Here is a 20915-nt window from a genome sequence, read left to right on the forward strand (position 1 = left end):
ATCCACACACAAAGATTTCCCAGTCTGAATCCTCACTCAAGAAAGAGATCTAAAAGGAAAACTGTCCTTCCTGCACAGAAAAAGCTGTAAAATAAAGAAAAATAAAGTAGTATACATTTTTATGTATTTTAAACATTTTATTTGTAATTTCATTTAAATAACATTTTTAAAATTATTTTATTGCTGTTCAAGTATAGTTGTCTGCATTTGCCCCCCACCACACCCCCACACCCCAGCCATTCCCACCTCCTTCCCCTGATTCCACACTCCCTTAGTTTTGTCCATGTGTCCTTTATAGTTAGTTGTTCCTGAACACCCTTCCCCCTTTTCCCCCCATTATCCCCTCTCACCTCTCCTCTGTTTACTATCAGATTGTTCTTAATTTCAATGTCCCTGGTTATATTTTGTTTGCTTGTTTTGGTGATTAGATTCCTTTGTTAAAGGTGAGATTATATGGTATTTGTCTTTCACCGACTGGCTTATTTCATTCATTCATTCACGAATGCTCTCTAGTTCCATTCATGCTGTTGCAAAGGGTAGGAGCTCCCTCTTTATTTCTATGTAATATTTCCATCATATAAATGTACCATAGTTTTTAATCCATTCATTTACTGATGGGCACTTAGGTTGCTTCCAGCAGTTGGCTATTGTAAATTGTGCTGCTATGAACACTGGGGTGCATAGGTTCTTTTGGATTGGTGTTTCAGGGTTCTTAGGATATAATCCCAGCAGTGGTATTGCTGTGTCTAAGGCAGTTTCATTTTTAGTTTTCTGAGGAAACTTCATACTATTTTCCACAGTGGCCACACCAGTCTGCATTCCCACCAACAGTGTACTAAGGTTCCCTTTTCTCCACATCCTCTTCAACACTTGTTGATTTGTTTGTGATGGCCATTCTGACTGGTGTGAAGTGGTATCTCATTGTGGTTTTAATTTGCATCTCTCTGATGGCCAGTGATGCTGAGCATCCTTTCATGTCTCCAGACCCTCTCTCTATGTGTCCTCCTTGGAGAAGTGTCTGTTCAGGTCCTTCGCCCATTTTTTACTTGGGTTGTCTTCCTGGAGTGGAGTCATGTGAGTTCTTTATATATTTAGGAGATCAAACCCTTGTCTGAGGTATCGTTGGCAAATATGTTTTCCCATACAGTTGGATCTCTTTTCATTTTAATTCTGTGTTCTTTAGCTGTGCAGAAGCTTTTTAACTTAATGAAGTTAATATTGCTGCATGGAATATCTGAGGTTTTCCTGTTTGTTTCCCTCTAGTACTTTTATCGTGTCACAACTTACATTTAAGTCTTTTATCCACCTTGAATTTATTTTTGTATATGGTGTAAGTTGGTGATCAAGTTTCATTTTTACGCATGTAGCTGTCTTGGTCTCCCAACACCATTTGTTGAAGAAGCTATTTTTACTCCATTTTATCATCCTGCCCCCCTTGTCAAATATTAATTGAATAGAGACTTGGGTTTATTTCTGGGCTCTCCATTCTGTTCCATTGGTCTATGTGTCTATTCTTATGCCAGTACCAGGATGTTTTGATTACAGTGGCCTTGTAATACAGTTTGATACCAAGTATTGTGATCCCTCCTACTTTGTTCTTCTTTTTCCAAATTGCTGCAGCTACTTGGGGTCATTTATGGTTCCATATAAATTTTTAAATATTTGTTCTATATCTCTAAAATATGTCATTGCTACTTTAATAGGGATAGCTTTGAATCTATAAATTGCTTTGGGTAGTATGGACATTTTTTTAAAAGATTTTATTTATTTATCTTTAGAGGGAAAGGAGAGAGGGAGAGAAACATCAATGTATGGTTGTCTTTCGTGCATCCCCTGCTGGGAACTGGCCTGCAGGGAACCTGCCTGCAACCCAGGCATGTGCCCTGACTGGGAATCGAACCGCGATCCTCTGGTTCGCAGGCCTGTGCTCAATCCACTGAGCTATACCAGCCAGGGAAGTATGGGCATTTTGATGATGCTCTTCCAATCCATGAATGTGGTACATGCTCCCATTTGTTTGTGTCCTCCATAATTTCTTTCTTCAGTGTTCTATAGTTTTGAGTACAGGTCATTTACCTCCTAGGTTAGGTTTATCCCTCGGTACTTTATTTTTCTTATTGCTATATCAAATGGAATTTTTTTCCTGGTTTCTTTTTTTGATATTTCATTGTAGGTACACAAAAATTGCTCTGACTTCTGAATATTGACTTTGTATCCCGCTGTTCTGCCAAATTCACTTATTAGGTCAAGTAGTTTTTTGGTGGAATCTATAGGATTTTCTATGTACACTATGAGTTTTGCTTCCTCCTTTGCAATTTGGATGCCTTTTCTTTCTCTTGTCTGATTGCTCTAGCTAGGACTTCCAATACTATTTTGAATAGGAGTAGTGAAAGTGGACATCATTGTCTTGTTCCTGTTCTTAGTGGGAAAGCTTTTGGTTTTTGCTCATTATGATGTTGGCTGTAGATCTCTCATATATGGCCTTTATTATGTTGAGGAATGCTCTATTTCCACTTTGCTGAGTGTTTTTATCATAAATGGGTGCTGTACCATATCAAATGTTTTTTCCACATCTATTGATATGATCATGTGATTATCTTTCATTTTGCTTATGTGATATATTGTTTACTGATTTGTGAATATTGAACCATCCTTGCATTCCTAGGATGAATCCCACTTAATCATGGTGTATGATCTTTTTAACATATTGCTGGATGCAGTTTGCCAATATTTTGTTGAGGATTTTAGCGTCTATGTTCATCAGTGATATTCACCTGAAGTTTTCTTTCTTTGTTATGTCTTTACCTAGGTATAAATTTAACCAAGGATATAAAAGACCTGTACTCGGAAAACTGTAGAACACTTAAGAAAGAAACTGAGGAAGATACAAAAAAATAGAAGCATAATTGTGTTCATGGATTCGAAGAATTAACATCAATAAAATGTTCATATTACCCAAAGCAATCTAAAGATTCAATGAAATTCATATTAAAATATCAATATAAATATCTGCATATATCACAGATCTAGAACAAATATTCCTGACATTAATATGGAACCAAAGAACATCCCAAAAGCATCAGCAAACCTGAGAAAGAAGAACAAAGTTGGAGGAATCACAATACCTACTATTAAACTATATTACAAGGCCAGTGTATTCAAAAGAGTCTGGTACTAGCATAAGAAAAGTCACATAGATCAATGGAACAGAATAGAGAGCTCAGAAATAAACCCATGTCTCTATGGTCAAGTAATATTTGAAGAGGGGCCATGAGCATACGATGGAGTAAAATAGCCTCTTCAATAAATGGTGTTGGGAGAACCAGACTGGTACATGAAAAGAATGAAACTTGACCACCAACTTACATCATACACCACAAATGGATAAAGGACTTAAATATGAGTTGTGATGCCAAAAAGACTAGTAGAAAACATAGGCAGTAGAATTTTGAACATCCCACGTAGCAATATTTTTGCTGATATATCTCCCAGGGAAGGGGAATAAAGGGGAAAATGAACAAAAGAGAACACATCAAATTAAAAAGTTTTTGCACTACTAAAGAAATTATCATCAAAATGAAACAGGAAACGACTTCCAGCCAAAATGAAAGCACAGGTAGATACACTTCCACTCCTCGCACAACCAAATGAAGGACAGCAACAAATTTAAAACAAAAAAAAAAAATAACCAGAACTGCCAGAAAATTCAAGGTATGGATATCCAATAACCAAGGAGTTAAAGGAGAAACATTAATCCAGACCAGTAGGAGGGATAGAGATAGGCAGCTGGGGCAGAGAGGGCCTGCAGCAAGGTGTTAGCTGGCAGACTGGGAGGTCTCACATTTGCATGTGGATAACTAGGAGAAACAACAGAGGAGAAAGACAGACTGCACAGCCCAGGGCTCCTGCGTGGGGAAAAAAAGCTCCAAAACCTGCCTGAAAAAATCTTTGAGGGTTGAAGTGGCAGGAGAAACTCCGAGCCTCACTGGACAGTTCATTGGAGAGACCAACAGGGTCTAAAATGTACACAAAACCATCCACCTGGGAACCAGCACCAGAAGGGCCCAATTTGCTTGTGGGTAGCAATGGAAGTGACTGAAAGCTGGCAGAGAGCTGAGCAAGTGACATTGTTCCTGGTGGGACCCCACGCCAACATACAGCACTACAACAAAGCTGTGAGTTGGCATGCCCTGGTGAATACTTATGGCTCCACCCCTTACTAGGTAACAGGCACACTGAGACAAAAAAATATGACCCGAATGAAAGAATAGATCGAAACTCCACAAAAAACACAACTAAATGATGAAGAGATAGCCAACCTATCAAGTGCATAGTTCAAAATACTGGTAATCACAATGCTCACAGAAATGGTTGAGTATGGTCGCAAAATAGGGGGAAAAGTAAAGACTATGCAAAATTAAATAAAGAAAAATGTACAGGGAACCAACAGTGAAGGGAAGGAAACCGGAACTCAAACCAACAATTTGGAGCAGAAGGAAGAAATAAACATTCAACCAGAATAGAATGAAGAAACAAGAATTCAAAAAAATGAGGAGAGGCTAATGAACCACCAGGACAACTTTAAACATTCCAACATCTTAATCATAGAGATGCCAGAAGGGCAAGAGGAAGAGCAAGAAATTGAAAATTTATTTGAACAAATAATGAAGAACTTCCCCAAGCTGGCAAAGGAAATAGACTTCCAGGAAATCCAGGAAGCTCACAGAGTGCCAAAGAAATTGGACACAAGGAAGCACACGCCAAGGCACATCACAATCCTATTAGCCAATATTAAAGAGAAGGAGAGAATCTTAAAAGCATCAAGAGACAAGGAGACAGTTGCCTACAAAGATCTGTGAGTTCCTATAAGGCTATCAGCTGATTTCTCAAAAGAAACCTTGAAGGCAAGAAGGGGCTGGAAAGTATTTGAAGTCATGAATGGCAAGGACCTACATCCAAGATTACTCTATCCAGTAAAACTTTTACTAGAATGGAAGGGCAGATAAAGTGCTTCTTAGATAAGGTCTAGTTAAAGGAATTCATCATCACCAAGCCCTTATTATATGAAATGTTAAAGGAACTTAGCTGAGAACTAGATGATCAAAAACTATGAACAGTAAAGTGGCAACAAACAACTATCAACAACTGAACCTAAAATACAAAAACTAAGCAAACAACTGGAACAGGATCACAGAAATGGAGATGACATGGAGTGTTATCATTGGGGAAAAGGAAGGGGAGAGTGGGGAAAAAGGTACAGGGAATAAGAAGCATAATGGGTAGGCATAAAATAGACAGGGGGAGGTTAAGAAGAGTTAGGAAATGTAGAAGCCAAAAGGAACTTCTACATACAACCCATTTACACAAACTAAGTGGGGGAATGCTGGAAGATGAGGGAGGCAATGCAGGGCAGAGGGGTAATAAAGGGGAGAAAGAAATGGGACAACTGTGGTAGCATAATCAATAAAATACACTTAAAAAAGGAACATGTAATGAATGACTCATGGTCAATGGAGAGGGGTGGGTCGGATGGATGGGGGCAAAAGGGAAAAATAACTGGGATAACTGTAACAGAATAAACAATAAAAAAAAGAAACACAGTATGGTTTTGGTAAGAACACTGAATGGGAAAGGCTCATATAAAGCATTAGTTTTAAGCCTCAAAGCTACTGGGAGAAATAAACTAAGTCTTGTAACCATAGTTATGAAAAAAACGTCCTGATTGCATTATTATCAATGTCGAACAAGACTTTAAATCAGTTAAAATTTATTTAATTAAGCATAAACTTATTTTCACATTTGTCTACAACCACAGTAAATACAGTTTTGGCATAAAGACACAGTCTTTGGAGTTTAAAACATCCCCAACTGCAAAATCACATACAGGAAACCCCCATTATTGTTTATGTAATAGTGGATTTGTTAATCAAATTAAAATAATTACACTATGTAGAATAAAATAAAATGAAAATAATTTACTCATAAAATTCATATTTAAATCATCTTTATTTACAAAATAGTATCCTGAGAGTGTAATTCCATTAAGCTCCAATTTGAGCTTAAGTATAGCCACTTAAGTAACAGCCGTTACTTAGAGCATGAGAGAAGGCAAAATTACTTTTTAGAGATATATAGATCATGTATCATAGAAATGTATAGTTGTAAACTATAATCTTAATGTCACCCCAGTTATTTTAATTAAAAGAAAAGAAGAAGAATTATTTTTGAAAAGAGACCAAAAATATTGTCAAGTTTCTTGTGGTTCTGGATGTTCATTCAGTAGCCGGCTCATTTGAAGGCGGAATCAACCCTGATGGGACCTCACTTCTATTTTCAGGATGTGAGGGTGGGGCTGTGGGTGGTGGATAAAATCCGGCTCTTGGGGGAAGATAATGAGGAAAAGCTCTCGGTGGGTAGACATTTCTCACTGTTCAAAAAGATTAATAGAAGACATTTTTTAACTTTAAGCACTGATACTACAACCCTAATAAATCATTAGCTTATAACTTCTAGTACTCATCTTTATATCCAAAAATCGACACTAGAATAATTACTTGATTTAACAAAATGGGATTTTGACAGCATTAACAAAAACATACTTCCTTCAACTACACATGATTAAAGGGAATATCATAAATTTTAGACCCAATTTTTTACTTATGAAGATCTAACATGTTACATTTTTTAAAAAGAATTATTGCAAACTATACAACCTTACTTTTAAAAAGTTTCCATGCAATATATTTTCACCAGACTTAAAATTCAGACCAGTAATTCCCATTCCAATTTGATATTACCCTCAAACATTCATAGTCACATCAAACACTGCCTTAAAATTCTCCAAACAAAATTCATTTTAATTCACACCTTAAAATAAAAGAGGAATGAGGGAAGGAACAACCACATCAGGAAAAAAACAGGCTTCTGCCCACTGTCTGCCAGTCATGCACCTATTCTGTAGAAAACTACAGTTCTAAATGGCAGTGTATAAACACAAAAGCAATAAAGCATTTCATTTTTCTGATGTGGGGCTACAGAAGAATTTCAATAAATTCAACAATTAGTCTGAACACATTTTAGATTTAAATAAGTAGGACTGTGTGAAAAATACTTAAGAAAAAAGACTTTACTTTAAAAAGTACTTTAATACTTTAAAGTACTTTTAATACTTTAGCCAGTGATTTTAATGATAAAATATAATTGCAATTATTTTCACTAATTGCCACAGTAACCAGTTTCTATCAAGTAAGGTACAAATAATTTCCGTCTTAACACAAGACTGCTACAAAAATTCAATAGTCTTCTTGAGAAACAAAATATAGAAATAATTCCACATTACGGAGATGAATCAGGCTGAAACCTCCTTACAGTCTACTGATGGTTGGCTGCCTTCCCTAAGGCAGGACACTATGGTGCACTCAGAGTGTGAGAAAAGTTTTCCTCCACTGTATTACTACACGAACAGGAAGTAGACTTAACACGTCTGATTTACTCTATAAAACATATATTAATTTTTTTTCAGAAAGCATACTTGCAAATGGAGGAGGTGGTGGACCAGGAAAGTCCCTCGGAGGAAAATAATCACAGGGAGCTCCATACATGCCGCCTGGAGGCGGAGGGAAAGGTGGACCTCTCCTCACGAACGGGCCCCTTCCATCCATTGGGAGAAATGGACCTCTGACTGGAGGAACAAAGCCAGGGCCAGCTGCTTCACTTTGGATGGGGAGAGATGCATCAGGCACATTTAAATTCTGTAACAAATGGACACATGGCAGTCACTAAAATTAACAGCAAAATGTGTAACCATTTCCTAGGCAGCTAGGCAGAAAGCAGTCTATGATAGTCTGAAATGGCTCCAGGGAAAGACAAAGGGACTTCTACATCAGATGGGTTTTTGCCATCACAAATATTTTATTAACTCAAACAGAAAACAGCTTTAACCAACAAAGTAATATTCTGACTCAAGATACAACATATGAATAGCCCAAGAGTACAAAATTATACATTCTTTTATCAAGCATATACTGAAAAGAAGATGCTTATGTATGTATTTTCAACACAAAATAAGGCAACCAAAACAAAAATTGTAAACATACTAACAAAAAGATACTTCAAAACATTCAAATAAAAATCCAAGGGGGAAAAAATCCAAATTCTTCTTTAACTATAATAAAGTAACTCAAGCCTCTACAGTCTGGAAGTTGTATTTTATTACCATCAGGTACATTCTAGAAAAGAAACATCTATAATGCTCAGTAGGAAGTATATTTATCAAATAAAAGAAAACAGCTTTATATCAAAAACTAGATTCCTAGCTAAATTTCTATTCCAGTTAACCAAGAGATTAGGAGGCTCCCAAACAATGGATAAAATTCCACTTTCAATACTTACACCAAGATCGTCTTTGTTGTCATTTCTATTGGATTCCATTTCTGAAGACTTTGGCCCATCTAGACATAAAAGTTAAACCATGAATCCATGACTTATCAACCCATTCCTGGAATAGTTCCAGATCACAAAGAACGTTCATACTTCCTCATTCCCCTTGTCAGCACATAAACCAGCCTGACACCAGCAACCTTTATTAGGGCCACAGAGAAGACTGAGGTCCCTGGGAACCTTGGCAAACTCAAATCAAAGTTCTGCAAAGGCATGTGGCAGCCTGTTCCCCGGCAACCCTGCTCCAAGCAGCACCATGAGGAGACTTCTAGGAAGTAGCATTCCTCCCCTTCTCTCTTCTTTCCTCCTCTTTCATTTCTCTCCCACTTCACTTCCCTTCTTTTCTCTCTCCTTCCCTCCTTTGCTCCTTCTTTCCTCCCTCCCACCTTTCTTTTTTTTTATTTAATTGCTGTTCAAGTATTTTTCTGTCTTTTACTCCCATCCCAGCCCACCTCCCCAGCCCTCCCCACCTCCCTCCCATTTCCACCTCCCTAGTTTTTGTCCATGTGTCCTTTATACTTGTTTCTGTAAACCCTTCCCCTCTCTTTATCCCTCCATCACATAGCACAGACTAGCCTATGAATTTAGCCACTGTTTCTAAACAAATGTTCCTGAACTTTGTTATCAAGGACTACTCCAACCCTTGAGAAGATTCCAGCTCTAAATTAATGCAACTCTCTGCTTCCGTGTTCTTATACCTGAGCCACTTTTCACTTCTGGGGTAAAATGAACCGCAGAGCCATGCAGACTGGCACCACTCCAGGCTGACAGCTGCCTACTGCCTAGCTTTCCTTCTGTGTCTTCTAAACCAGTTTTCTCCTCAGCAATTTCCAACCCCCATGCTCCTCAAAAACTATTATTCCAGTCACTCAAAAACTCCCTTAACTTTTTCTAATCAAACACATAAATATAACAGCAATTATATTCCTCTGGTATTTCCTCCTATTATCATGGAAAGGATCCTTGTAGACAATCTGTAACTCTGATTCTGTGCTCAGAATCCCTCCCTCCGCTCCAGCTTCCTCAGGGATTTTCCTCTGTCTGTTGCCTCCCTCTTCCCTTGCCGCAAGTCTCTCCCAACTGCTACATAAAAATGACACAGAATCTCCCTATAGCTAGCTACCTCGTTCCTTAACAGTCAAGAATTGTTCTACACACATTGCTCAGAATTCCTCCCATTTTATTCTCATTTTACTGTAATCTATTTGCAACATCAACTGTTTGATGTTGATGCTGCACTGAAATTGTTTTCCCCAAGATCAAAAGCAAGTGTTTTGTGTTTTTTTTTTTTGCTAAAACAGACACTCACAGCCCTTATGTTATTTCTCACCATGATGACCACACCCTCCCTCTTTAAATCCCCTGGCCTTTAATTTCTGTGATGGTACCCCTCCTTCTCTCCATCTCTTCTTTCTAGCTGCTGCTTCCTTCAGTCTCTTTGATGGTACGACTACCTCTAACCATCTTTACATGGTGGTCTCTTCAGCATTCCACCATTGGCCCAATTTTTGTCCCCTTCTCTCCTTGAGAAGTCCCCTGTACTCCTATAGCTTTAATTTGATGTGTACATACTATTAATGACTTCCAGATGTTTAATTCCCATCTAGATATTTCCCCTAGGACTTGAAAGCTTGAACTGCTGATCTGAATATTCATGCTGGTGTAACAGAAGTACTGCTAATTTTCTAAGTTCAAAATGTAACTTACAATCTTTCTTGTCAAATTTCCTTGCAGCTCCTTGTTCCTTGTCTCAGAACAATGAATGGCCCAGATGCCACAGGAACCTGGGCATCAGCCAAGATTCTTTCTTCTTCTTCATTCCCACATGCCTTCAGTTCTAAATCCTCCCAATTCTATTTTCTCTGTCGGTTCCCATTCATCTATCCCCTCTGCTAAATTACCACTATCACTCATGTAGATTCCTATCATAAGTCTCCTAAAACGTTACCCTGCCTCCACTCTCTCCAATCTATTCACCATAATGCAATCACAGCAATTCCTCTAAAATGCAGATCTTATATATTTCCCTGTTTAAAATATCTTTTAATGTGTTTACCCTGTGAATAAGGTCCAAATTTCTAAACAAGTATGCAAGGCTCTGAAAACTTTTTTGTATATTCTATTGATTATGCTATTATACTTATCTCAATTTCCGCCCCCCACCCTGCACCCCCAACCCTCCAGCATTTCCCCCTCTTAGTTCATGTCCATGGGTTGTACATATAAGTTCTTTGAGTCCTCTCTTTCCTATACCATTTTTTACCTCTCCCCATCTATTTTATGCTTACTAATTGTGCTTTTTCTTCCCTGTACCTTCCCCCCCAATCCTCCCTTCCCCCTCCCCATTGAAATCCCTCTGTGTGATGTCCGTTTCTCTGGTTCTGTTCCTGTTCCAGTTGTTTGCTTAGTTTGTTTTTTTTTTTTTTTTTTTTTTAGTTTGGTTGTGGATAATGGTGAGTTTGTTGTCATTTTACTGGTCATATTTTTTATCTTCTTTTTCTTAGGTAAGTCCCTTTAACATTTCATATAATAAAGGCTTGGTGATGATGAACTCCTTTAACTTGACCTTATTTAGGAAGCACTTTATCTGCCCTTCCATTCTAAATGATAGCTTTGCTGGAGAGAGTCATCTTGGATGCAGGTCCTTGCCTCTCATGACTTAGAATACTTCTTTCCTGCCCCTTCTTGCATGTAAGGTTTCTTTTGGGAAATCAGCATATTATCTTGTGGGAACTCCTTTGTAGGTAACTGTCTCCTTATCTCTTGCTGCTTTTAGGATTTTCTCTTTGTATTTAATTTTGGGTAACTTAATGATGATGTGTCTTGTTGTGTTCCTCTTTGGGTCCAATTTCTTTGGCACTCTCTAAGCTTCCTGGAAGTCTATTTCCTTCACCAGACTAGGGAAGTTTTCCTTCATTATTTGCTCAAATAAGTTTTCAATTTCCTGATCTTTCTCTTCTCCTTCTGGCACCCCTGTAATTCAGATACTGGAACGTTTCAGGTTGTTCCACAGGTCTGTAAGCCCCTCTTCACTTTTTTGAATTGTTTCTTCATTCTGTTCCAGTTGGATGTTTATTTCTTCCTTCTGCTCCAAACTGTTGATTTGAGTCCCAGTTTCCTTCCCTTCACTGTCAGTTCCCTGTACATTTTTCTTTATTTCACTTTGCGTAGCTTCCACTTTTTCCCCTATTTTGTGACCAAGCTCAATCAGTTTTGTGAGCATTTATTTTGATTACCAGGGCTTTAAATTCTCCATCAGATAAGTTGACTATCTCCTCATCGCTTAGCTTTCTTTCTGAGGTTTTGCTCTGTTCTTTCATTTGGGCCCTATTTCTTTGTTTGGGGTCCCTTTTAACTTGTGCGGAGGCAGGGCCTTAGGTATTCCCCCCGGGCAGGGCAACCCTCCTTGCTGTGCTGCAGCCCTGCTTGTGGGGGGAGGGGGCAGAGAGGGAACAATGCAGCTCCTCTGCTCCTCTCTAGCCCACTTTTCAAGAAACTCTCGAGTGAGACTGGGAGTTTGTGTCACCGAGCCAACTGCTGTAGTCCACAGCAAGCTCTGAGTCTCCGTTTATCGTTGAGTCAGGCCCTCCCCCACAGCCTGCTGTCTCTTGGCAGCTTAGCCCCAGCAAAGCCCTGAAATCTCTAAGCGCCACTTACCTCTTCACTATTTGTTTTAACATACCCAGACTCACACTCCTCATTGCAGCCAAAACTTACTGGGCACTCTTAATTCTAAATCTTCTCCTAAAATATTATCATCATCATTTTGGTCCACCTAATTCCTCCAAGAAGATTTTCTTAACTAGCCCACACACAAATACTAACACCTCACCTCAGTGAGTGCCCCACACACTCCCATAACATTTTGTACTCATTACTTCCATCACTATGTTGTGCAACACTGTATACACAACCTCAAGGTATAAAAAATGCTGAGCTCCTGCTCACCAATGAAATAGAGCAATTTCCATAATGCCTGTCATAAATGAGCATTCTGTAAATACGTAGCGCATCAGTAACTGGGTCCAAGAGGTCCACTGCCCTCTCATTTCAAAAAAGAATAGGGATGAAAGCCATGGCTTAAGTTAGGCAGACATAGGTTCAAATCCTGCCTCAGATACTTTCTATCTGGAGACCATGAGCACTTTTTTGACTCTTAGTTTCTTTATCTAAAAAATGAAAATACTAGTGTCTACCTTCATAGGTTCATTGTGAAGGTTAAATGAGATAATTCACTTCCATTCAATAGAATGCTTACTGACCACTAGTGCTAAGTCAATGTATTTCAACCACATCTCTTTCCATTCTCTTTCATGTAAATACCAAATAGTAACAAAGCAATAGCAATACATTACATTTATACAAAACTTTTCAATTCATAAAACACTTCCACACACATTAACTCAATCCTCTAAGGCCTTGTCAAGTGGTCAATATCCAAGTTTTAGAGCAATTATCCATGTGACTTATGTTATTGCTTTTCTCATTGTTTGCTTATGCTGTTTTTGGCACAGACCCACCTCCTAACTAATTTTTCAAATTCTCTCAAAAATAACTCATGTGGCACCTCCCTCATGGAGTTTTCCCTGATCCTTCAAACAGATGAGCATTCTCCCTTCCTGCAAACACAGTATATTCTCTAATGAGACTTACTCTTCTCCCAGTATTAAAGACACATCTTTCTCCCCCAATTAATTATTAGTATAATTATAATAAACTTTCCCTTGTTATAATTATATTGTCTGCAATATCATGCAACGTACCTCCTAAACAGGAAGCACGGAAATATTATCTGCTTAATTGGATGTTGTTCAATTACCAAAAATAAATAAATAAATAAATGTAAAAATCTAAATAGCAATAGTTTAATTATACATATATTTTCATTCCATTATGCATGAATTAATGGGGGAAAATTTCAAAAGCCTAACAAAAAGAATTAATTTAATTACAACTAATAATAAAAATCTAGGCCATAGGTCTGTTTTTTTGTTTATCATTAAAATATTTTTTTCTAAAATAATTAGTTCAAACAAATAATGCCCTCCCTACAACTATATACGCTTTCCTGAGGAAATTTTTACCAATAAATTTATATTAAATTTCTACTTATGTTTTATTTTTTTTGTATTCTTAATTTCTTTATATACTTCTGATTGATACATTAGAGACATATATTTCCCACCTTCAGTGGGTTGCTTTGTAGTGATTTAAGGAAAAGAGAGCCTGACAAATACTAGGTTCCTCAGTAAATGTTACACAAAATGTTTAAATAAGATAATTGATTAAACCTGCAACACAGCATGCACCCAAATTATTTTTCTGCTTTTAGGATTTTTCTGGTGAATTTTCACATATCCATTCACATCAGCCTAATTTCCCTCATGACTAAACAGGATATATGTAAGTTTACTGGGAAAATTAGAAAATTAAAAATGGAACAGAGTAAACATTCCATCACAGGTTAACAGAGTCAACTCATTACCATGGCACCCACACCAGTCACCAATGTCTACACAGACACCACGGGCATGTGCAACACAACAAGAAATACAAACCAGGAACATTTCAGAAAAGAAATTGTGGCCTTCATAGCTACCACACATAGCAATTACATGGTCCTTTATTCAGCTTCTAGTTCTTTAGCTTGCCACCCTTATTAAAAAGACACACACACACACACACACAAAGTATGTGTTACCTGCTTTATCCTGTGATGGCACATTAAAACTCCTGAGTTCTGCTGGCCCAGATAGTCTCCCAGTATTAGGGTAAAATCTGTCTTGTCTTTGTGGAGGAAGAGCTGGATCAAGATAAGGTTGGCCTGAAAAAACAATTTTTACAATATTGTCACTATCGTAAAAATAAATCAAGTTGACTTAAGTTTAATATATTGAACACAGACATTTCTCTTGTTTTCTAAAAGATTATAACCATATTCTTTGCAGATAACAGTAAAGAATTGTGGGAAAATTACATATTGCACTGAAGACAGTAACTTTATTTGCTTTTGTAGTAAAGCACAAGTATAACATGCTACCCTAAATTTTTAAAGTTTGACTATAATGTGCAAATTAAAATATGTGAGTATAATTTAGTTATATATATTCACTTAACTTTCAATTTTAGTAACAGTAGAAGGAGACAGATGACATCAATATGTCAAAAAACACTATGAAAAGATAGCTACTAGCAAAGAAAGAAAAAACAGAATATGTTGACAGCATAGCAGAAAATTTAGCAGAACAGACAATAATAAAAGAAATGGTCACCAACACAGAAAGAGAATTATTCATAGGTCATTCATTGCTGATCAAATTAATTTTCAGTAACTTCAGTATTTTGGAATTTAGCATCCCTCCAAAACTGAAAAGGAAGATTCTGACACAATACATGAATGGAAGGTGCACAATGCTCAGATTAAGGACATCTGGACAGCTTCACAGTTGGGCACAGGCTCTGACTCGGGTCAGAGCCACCTTCCTTTGTCCCCAGGGGTTAAGATGACAAAGTGGTCATTCCTGGGTCCCTACAGAACTCATCATTCTTGAAAAAACATATAAGTAGTCTATCTCATCCTTGACAGGTGATAGCAAACTTCTGATAGATTAGGTTTGCATATGCCCAAGTGGCCAAGTCAAAGGGGATGAATTGTGTGACTCTCTCCTACCCTTATACATAGGGACGAATGGCCCCAAACTACCTTCTATAACTGTTCTAGGCAGTGGTTCATAATATGAACTCCATACAGTGTTGGATATGCCAGTCCTCACCTGACTCAGTCACATGGGACCTTATTGATTCACCTCTCCCACACCTAAGAAATCATCTGGCATTAAGCAGAATAGACAGAATGAATTATATTTAATGAGCTCCCAAGGGTCAAGGGATGTAACTTAGGAGAGCCATATCCACATGGGCTTAAAGACTCATTTCCTTCCCCTTTCAGAATCTTAGCAGAGCTGTCTCAAAGGGTCTGAGTCAGGCCAAGAGAAGAAAAGACCAAAACCAAGCACCAAGAACTAAACTGAGCTTTCCCTTTCTACTCCAAACACAGGATTAATGAAATGACAGACTTGGGCAAGGGGAGAGAATGGAGAAACGGAAAAACCTCATGACTCTTTCTTAATCAGGTCTCAGATACCATATCAATATTTTGCATCTAAAATACATCTTCACAGTATCAGCAACTTTAGAACTATAAAATTTTGCTACAAGCTTACTATTTTATAAGTCATATACCCATGTTGTCCTCTACTGACAAAAAGTAATATATTCCTTAAATCTACCCAGGCCTATTATGTGCCTGAGTGACACACTGATTTTGACACAGTCCATGCTCTTAGTCTAACGACAGAAACAAACACATAGAATGGGATTGATGCCTTAATATAGGGGTACACAAATAATATAAGAGGTGGTCTATGTAATTCTGACTGAAAGAATCAGAATATTGTCAAACAGGAGGTAAAGCTTGCCCTGAAAGTCAGGAAGAACGAATAAGTAAACAAGGATATACTGGTCAAACTCAAATATACATGTACATATAACTCAAGTAACCAGGACTCAAATCAACATTTGGAGCAGAAGGAAGAAATAAACATTTGACCAGAACAGAATGAAGAAACAAAAATATAAAAAAAATGAGGTGAGGCTTAGGAATCTCCAGGACAAACCTTAAATGTTCCAACATCTGAATCATAGAGATGCCGAAGGAGAAGACGAAGAGCAAGAAATTGAAAACTTATTTGAACAAATAATGAAAGAGAACATCCCAATCTGGCAAAGGAAGTAGACTTCCAGGAAGCCCAGGAAGCTCAGAGAGTCCCAAAGAAGTTGGACCCAAGAAAGCACACACCAAGGCACATCATAATTACATTTCCCAAGACTAAAGATAAGGAGAGAATCCTAAAAACAGCAAGAGGAAAGGAAAGAGTTATCTTCAAAGGAGTTTCTATAAGGCTATCAGCTGACTTCTCAAAAGAAACTTTGCAGGCAAGAAGGAGCTGGAAAGAAGTATTCCAAGTCATGAAAGGCAAGGACCTACTCCCAAGATTATTCTATCCAGCAAAGCTATCATTTAGAATGGAAGGGAAGATAAAGTGCTTCCCAGATAAGGTCAAGCTAAAGGAGTTCATCATCACCAAGCCCTTATTATATGAAATGTTAAAAGGACTTATCTAAGAAAAAGATCAAAAATACAAACAGTAAAATGACAACAAACTCACAACTATCAACAAATGAACCTAAAAAAAAAAACCAAAAGTCAAAACAAACTAAGCAAACAACTAGAACAAGGACCGAATCACAGAAATGGAGATCACATGGAAAATTATCCATCGGGAGGGGGAGGGGGAGAATGGGGGAACAGGTACAGGAATAACTAGCATAAATGGTAGGTAGAAAATAGAAAGGGGGAGATTAAGAAGAATATAGGAAATGGAAAAGCTAATCAACTTGTATGTATGACCCATGGACATGAACTAAAGGGGGGGAACGTGGATGGGAGGGAGTGTACAGGGTAGAGGGGAATAAAGGAGGGAAAATGGGACCACTGTAATAGCACAATCAAAAAAAACCTATTTTTAAAAGGTATCTAAGAATCAGACCTATGCAAATATGAAGATTTAATTTAAGATCAAAAGTGATGTGAAATTGACAAACCAATATATACTATTTTTTAAAGATTTTATTTATTTATCTTTAGAGGGGAAGGGAAGGAGGGAAGGAGAGAAGGAGAGAAATATCAATGCATGGTTGCCTCTTGTAAGTCCCTTGCTGGGAACTGGCCTGCAACCCAGGCATATGCCCTGACTGGGAATCGAACCGCGATGGTGTGGTTCACAGGCCCGCACTCAATCCACTGAGCTACACCAGCCAGGGGCCAATATATACTATTAAAATAACATCTAATGGGGTAAAAACACCTCCTCACACTAAACATTAAAACAAAAATAAAATCCTGGTTAAAGGCTTAAAAATCAAAACAAATCTTTAAATTTTTAGATGAAAACCAAGACCATCTCTTTGATCTAGGAAGAGGTCTCAAACAAAACAAAAATTATATAAAAATAAAGATGGGTTAAATTATCTATAACAAAATTTGAAACTTATGTATAATAACCATATCCATTAATAATAAATAGAAAAAATATTTGCAAAATACAAAAGATTAGTATGCAAAATACAACAAAAATCCCTATTAAGAGATAAAATGGATCAGGCAACTTGAAACAAGAACACTTATGATTTATAAAACTGAAATATTCTCAAGCTCACTAATAATCAAAGAACTACAAAGAAACATGAGATAAGTTTTAACTCATATGACTGGAAATGCTGAAAAAAGTTTTACATCAAGTTTTGGAGAAACAGCTACTCTCAAATACTTCATGTATAGCTACTCTTGAGGACAATGACACAGTATCTATTAAATGTGAAAAATATGCATATCCTGTTACCCAACAATTTCATTTCTTGGAATCATCTGTAAAGAACTTATGTGCAAGACTTCCGCCAAGATGGAGGCATAGGTGGAAACACTGTGCCTTCTCCCACAACCAAGTTTGGATACAACAAAAGTTTTGGAGAACTAAGACACACCCAGAGACCAGAAAACGGAATTATACGGAAGTCCAACAGCTACAAACCGTTCAACAAGGACGGTAAGAGGTGGAGGCAGCAGCGGAGCTGGGTCGGGCAGGACAGACCTTGGAGCGCAAGCAGCCCAGAACTAGTCGGGGTGCGGAACAGACTGACCAAGGTCGCACATTTGCCCGCAGTGAGACGGACCACGCAGGCCCCAGGGGGCGAACCCAGTGGTGGAGGGCTGACAGCGGTGGCACACTCGCGTGCCATGGAGCGAGGCGCGTGGGCCTGGTGACGGTGGTGGCTGCGGTGCTGGTGGGGGTCGCGGCAGCAGGCGGCAGAGGGAAGCCATTGTCCCTCTTTGACCCCGCCCCCACATACAACGTCATAACCCAGCGACATAGTTGCCCTGCTCTGGTGAAACCTAGGGCTCCAATCCGGCTACTTAACAGGCACGAACAGCCCAAAAGATGGCGCAAGAGAAACTCAAAGTCCCAGAGCCAATAACTCTAAGCGACCAACAGATTGCCAGCCTCTCAGAAGCCCAATTTAAGACACTATTTATCAGGATGCTCACAGAATTGGTAGAGTACAGTCACAAATTAGAGGAACATATGAAGGCTAAACTAATTGAAATGAAGGGAGATGTCCAGGAAACCAATAGCGATGGAAAGGAAACTAGGACTCAAATCAATGGAATGGACCAGAAGGAAGAACAAAACATCCCACCAGAAAGGAATGAAGAAATAAGAATTCAACAAAATGAGGAGAGGCTTAGGAACCTCCAGGACATCTTTAAACATTCCAATATCCAAATTATAGGGGTACCACAAGGGGAAAAGAAACAGCCACGAGTGGAAAACTTATTTGAACAAATAATAAAGGAGAACTTCCCCAGTCTGGCAAAGGAAATAGACTTCAAGGAAATCCAGGAAGCTCAGAGAGTCCCAAAGAAGTTGGACCCAAGAAGGAACACACCAAGGCACATCATAATCACATTAGCCAAGACCAAAATGAAGGAGAGAATCCTAGAAGCATCAAGGGATAAGGGGACAGTCACCTACAAAGGAGTACCCATCAGACTGTCAGCGGATTTCTCAAAAGAGACCTTCCAGGCAAGAAGGGGCTGGAAAGAAGTATTCCAAGTCATGAAATCCAAAGACTTGCAGCCAAGATTGCTTTATCCAGCAAAACTTTCATTTAGAATGGAAGGACAGATAAAGTGCTTCTCAGATAAGGTCAAGTTCAAGGAGTTCATCATCACCAAGCCCTTATTATATGAAATGCTAAAGGGACTTATATAAGAAAGAGATGATGAAAAATATTAACAGTGAAAGGACAGCAAACACACAGTTATTAACAACCACACCTAAAACAAAAGCAAACCAAGAGGACAGCTAGATCAGGAATGGAACCATAGAAATGAAGAACACATGGAGGGTTAGAAACAGGGGGGTGGGAGGAGGAGAAGGGGGGAGAAGGCACAGAAAATAGCATAGATGGTAGGTAGAAAATAGATAGGGGGGAGGGTGAGAATAGTGGGGGAAATATAGAACCTAAAAGAAATTGAGACACGTGGTTATAAACTAAGGGGGGGAGAATGGTGGGGGAGGGAGTGTGCGGGTGGAGGGGAATGAAGGGGGGGAATAGAACAACTGTAATGGTATAATCAATAAAATATATTTTTAAAAAAATAAAATTAATAAAATTAAAAAATAAAAATAAAAAAAAAAGAACTTATGTGCAGCCCTGGCCAGTATGGCTTAGTTGAAGTCCTGTAAATTGAAAGGTTGTGAGTTCAATTCTCAGTCACAGCACATGCTTAGGTTGAGGGATCATCCCCAACTGGCACATGTGCAAGAGGCAACTGATTGACGTTTCTCTCTCACATTGATATTTCTCCCCCCCCTCTCTTGTTCCCTTTCCCTCTCTCAAAAATCAATGGGCATGACACTGGGTGAGGATAAATATAGAAATAAATAAAAGAATATTCGTGTAAAAAAGTGTTAATTGTATCACTGTCAGTACTGGTGAAACACTGGTAACACTGTCCTATATACGCACCAAAGGAGCCTAGATGAACATATTGTGGTATATTTATATACTGAAATACTACACAGAAATTAAAGCTTATTTTTTTTTATTTTTTTATTTTTCTTAAAGATTTTATTTATTTATCTTTAGAGGGGAAGGAAAGGAGAGAAGGAGAGAAATATCAATGTATGGTTGCCTCTCATGAGTCCCTTGCTGGGAACTGGCCTGCAACCCAGACATGTGCCCTGACTGGGAATCGAACCGCAATTGTGTGGTTTGCAGGCCCACGCTCAACCCACTGAGCTACACCAGTCAGGGCTAAAGCTTATATATATTAAAATAGAAAGAATTCAAGACCATATTGCTGATAAAGAAACTTGATAAAACAGAAATATACATTTTAAAAAATATTGTATATACATTTTAAGTTTACACACATGAAATTCATGAGTAGTTGCCTCTGGGAAAGAAGTTCAGTAATGGCCCCAGAGACACAACTAGAATAGACTTTAGCTTATTTCTAGATGGTGTGGTACTTTTATGTTTTATTTACACAATCATAAACAGAGTCATGCACAACCTATGTGGACACACATATCTGAAGCAAATATTAATATGTAAATCTGGGAGGTAACGTGCAGGATTTTGTTACATTATCTTTGTTTTTGTTTCTTAATCTGTAAAATGTGAATAACACTGTCAAGTGTGTTGGAATGATTAATAAAAAGCACTTAACATACTATCTGGCACAATGTAAGGGCCCCAAAGTAAATGTGACAGTGAGATTTTTTAGTATAAACTATATTAAAAGTACAATACTGACTGGTCTCATTCAAATTTATGATCATAAATTT

General features: G+C 38.1%; 1 protein-coding gene and 1 long non-coding RNA gene across 2 annotated transcripts in view; one reads left to right on the forward strand and one right to left on the reverse strand.

Annotated features, from left to right (window-relative positions):
- Positions 1-5987: 5987 nt before the first annotated feature.
- Positions 5988-20915, reverse strand: part of MIA2 (MIA SH3 domain ER export factor 2) — a 116946-nt gene continuing 102018 nt past the window's right edge. The window contains 5 exon segments of the mRNA XM_037056398.1: positions 5988-6274; positions 6276-6427; positions 7532-7751; positions 8392-8450; positions 14141-14263. Of these exon segments, the coding sequence (XP_036912293.1) occupies positions 6248-6274; positions 6276-6427; positions 7532-7751; positions 8392-8450; positions 14141-14263 (581 nt within the window). The 3' untranslated portion in view covers positions 5988-6247.
- Positions 17711-19794, forward strand: LOC118993900 (uncharacterized). The gene is made up of 3 exons (XR_005067963.1): positions 17711-17928; positions 18673-18674; positions 19762-19794. It is a non-coding gene; the product is annotated as an uncharacterized LOC118993900 (long non-coding RNA).

Source organism: Sturnira hondurensis, unplaced genomic scaffold (genome assembly GCF_014824575.4).
Source record: "Sturnira hondurensis isolate 20B ecotype Veracruz unplaced genomic scaffold, ASM1482457v3 Scaffold0008948, whole genome shotgun sequence".
NCBI classification, from domain to species: Eukaryota; Metazoa; Chordata; class Mammalia; order Chiroptera; family Phyllostomidae; genus Sturnira; species Sturnira hondurensis.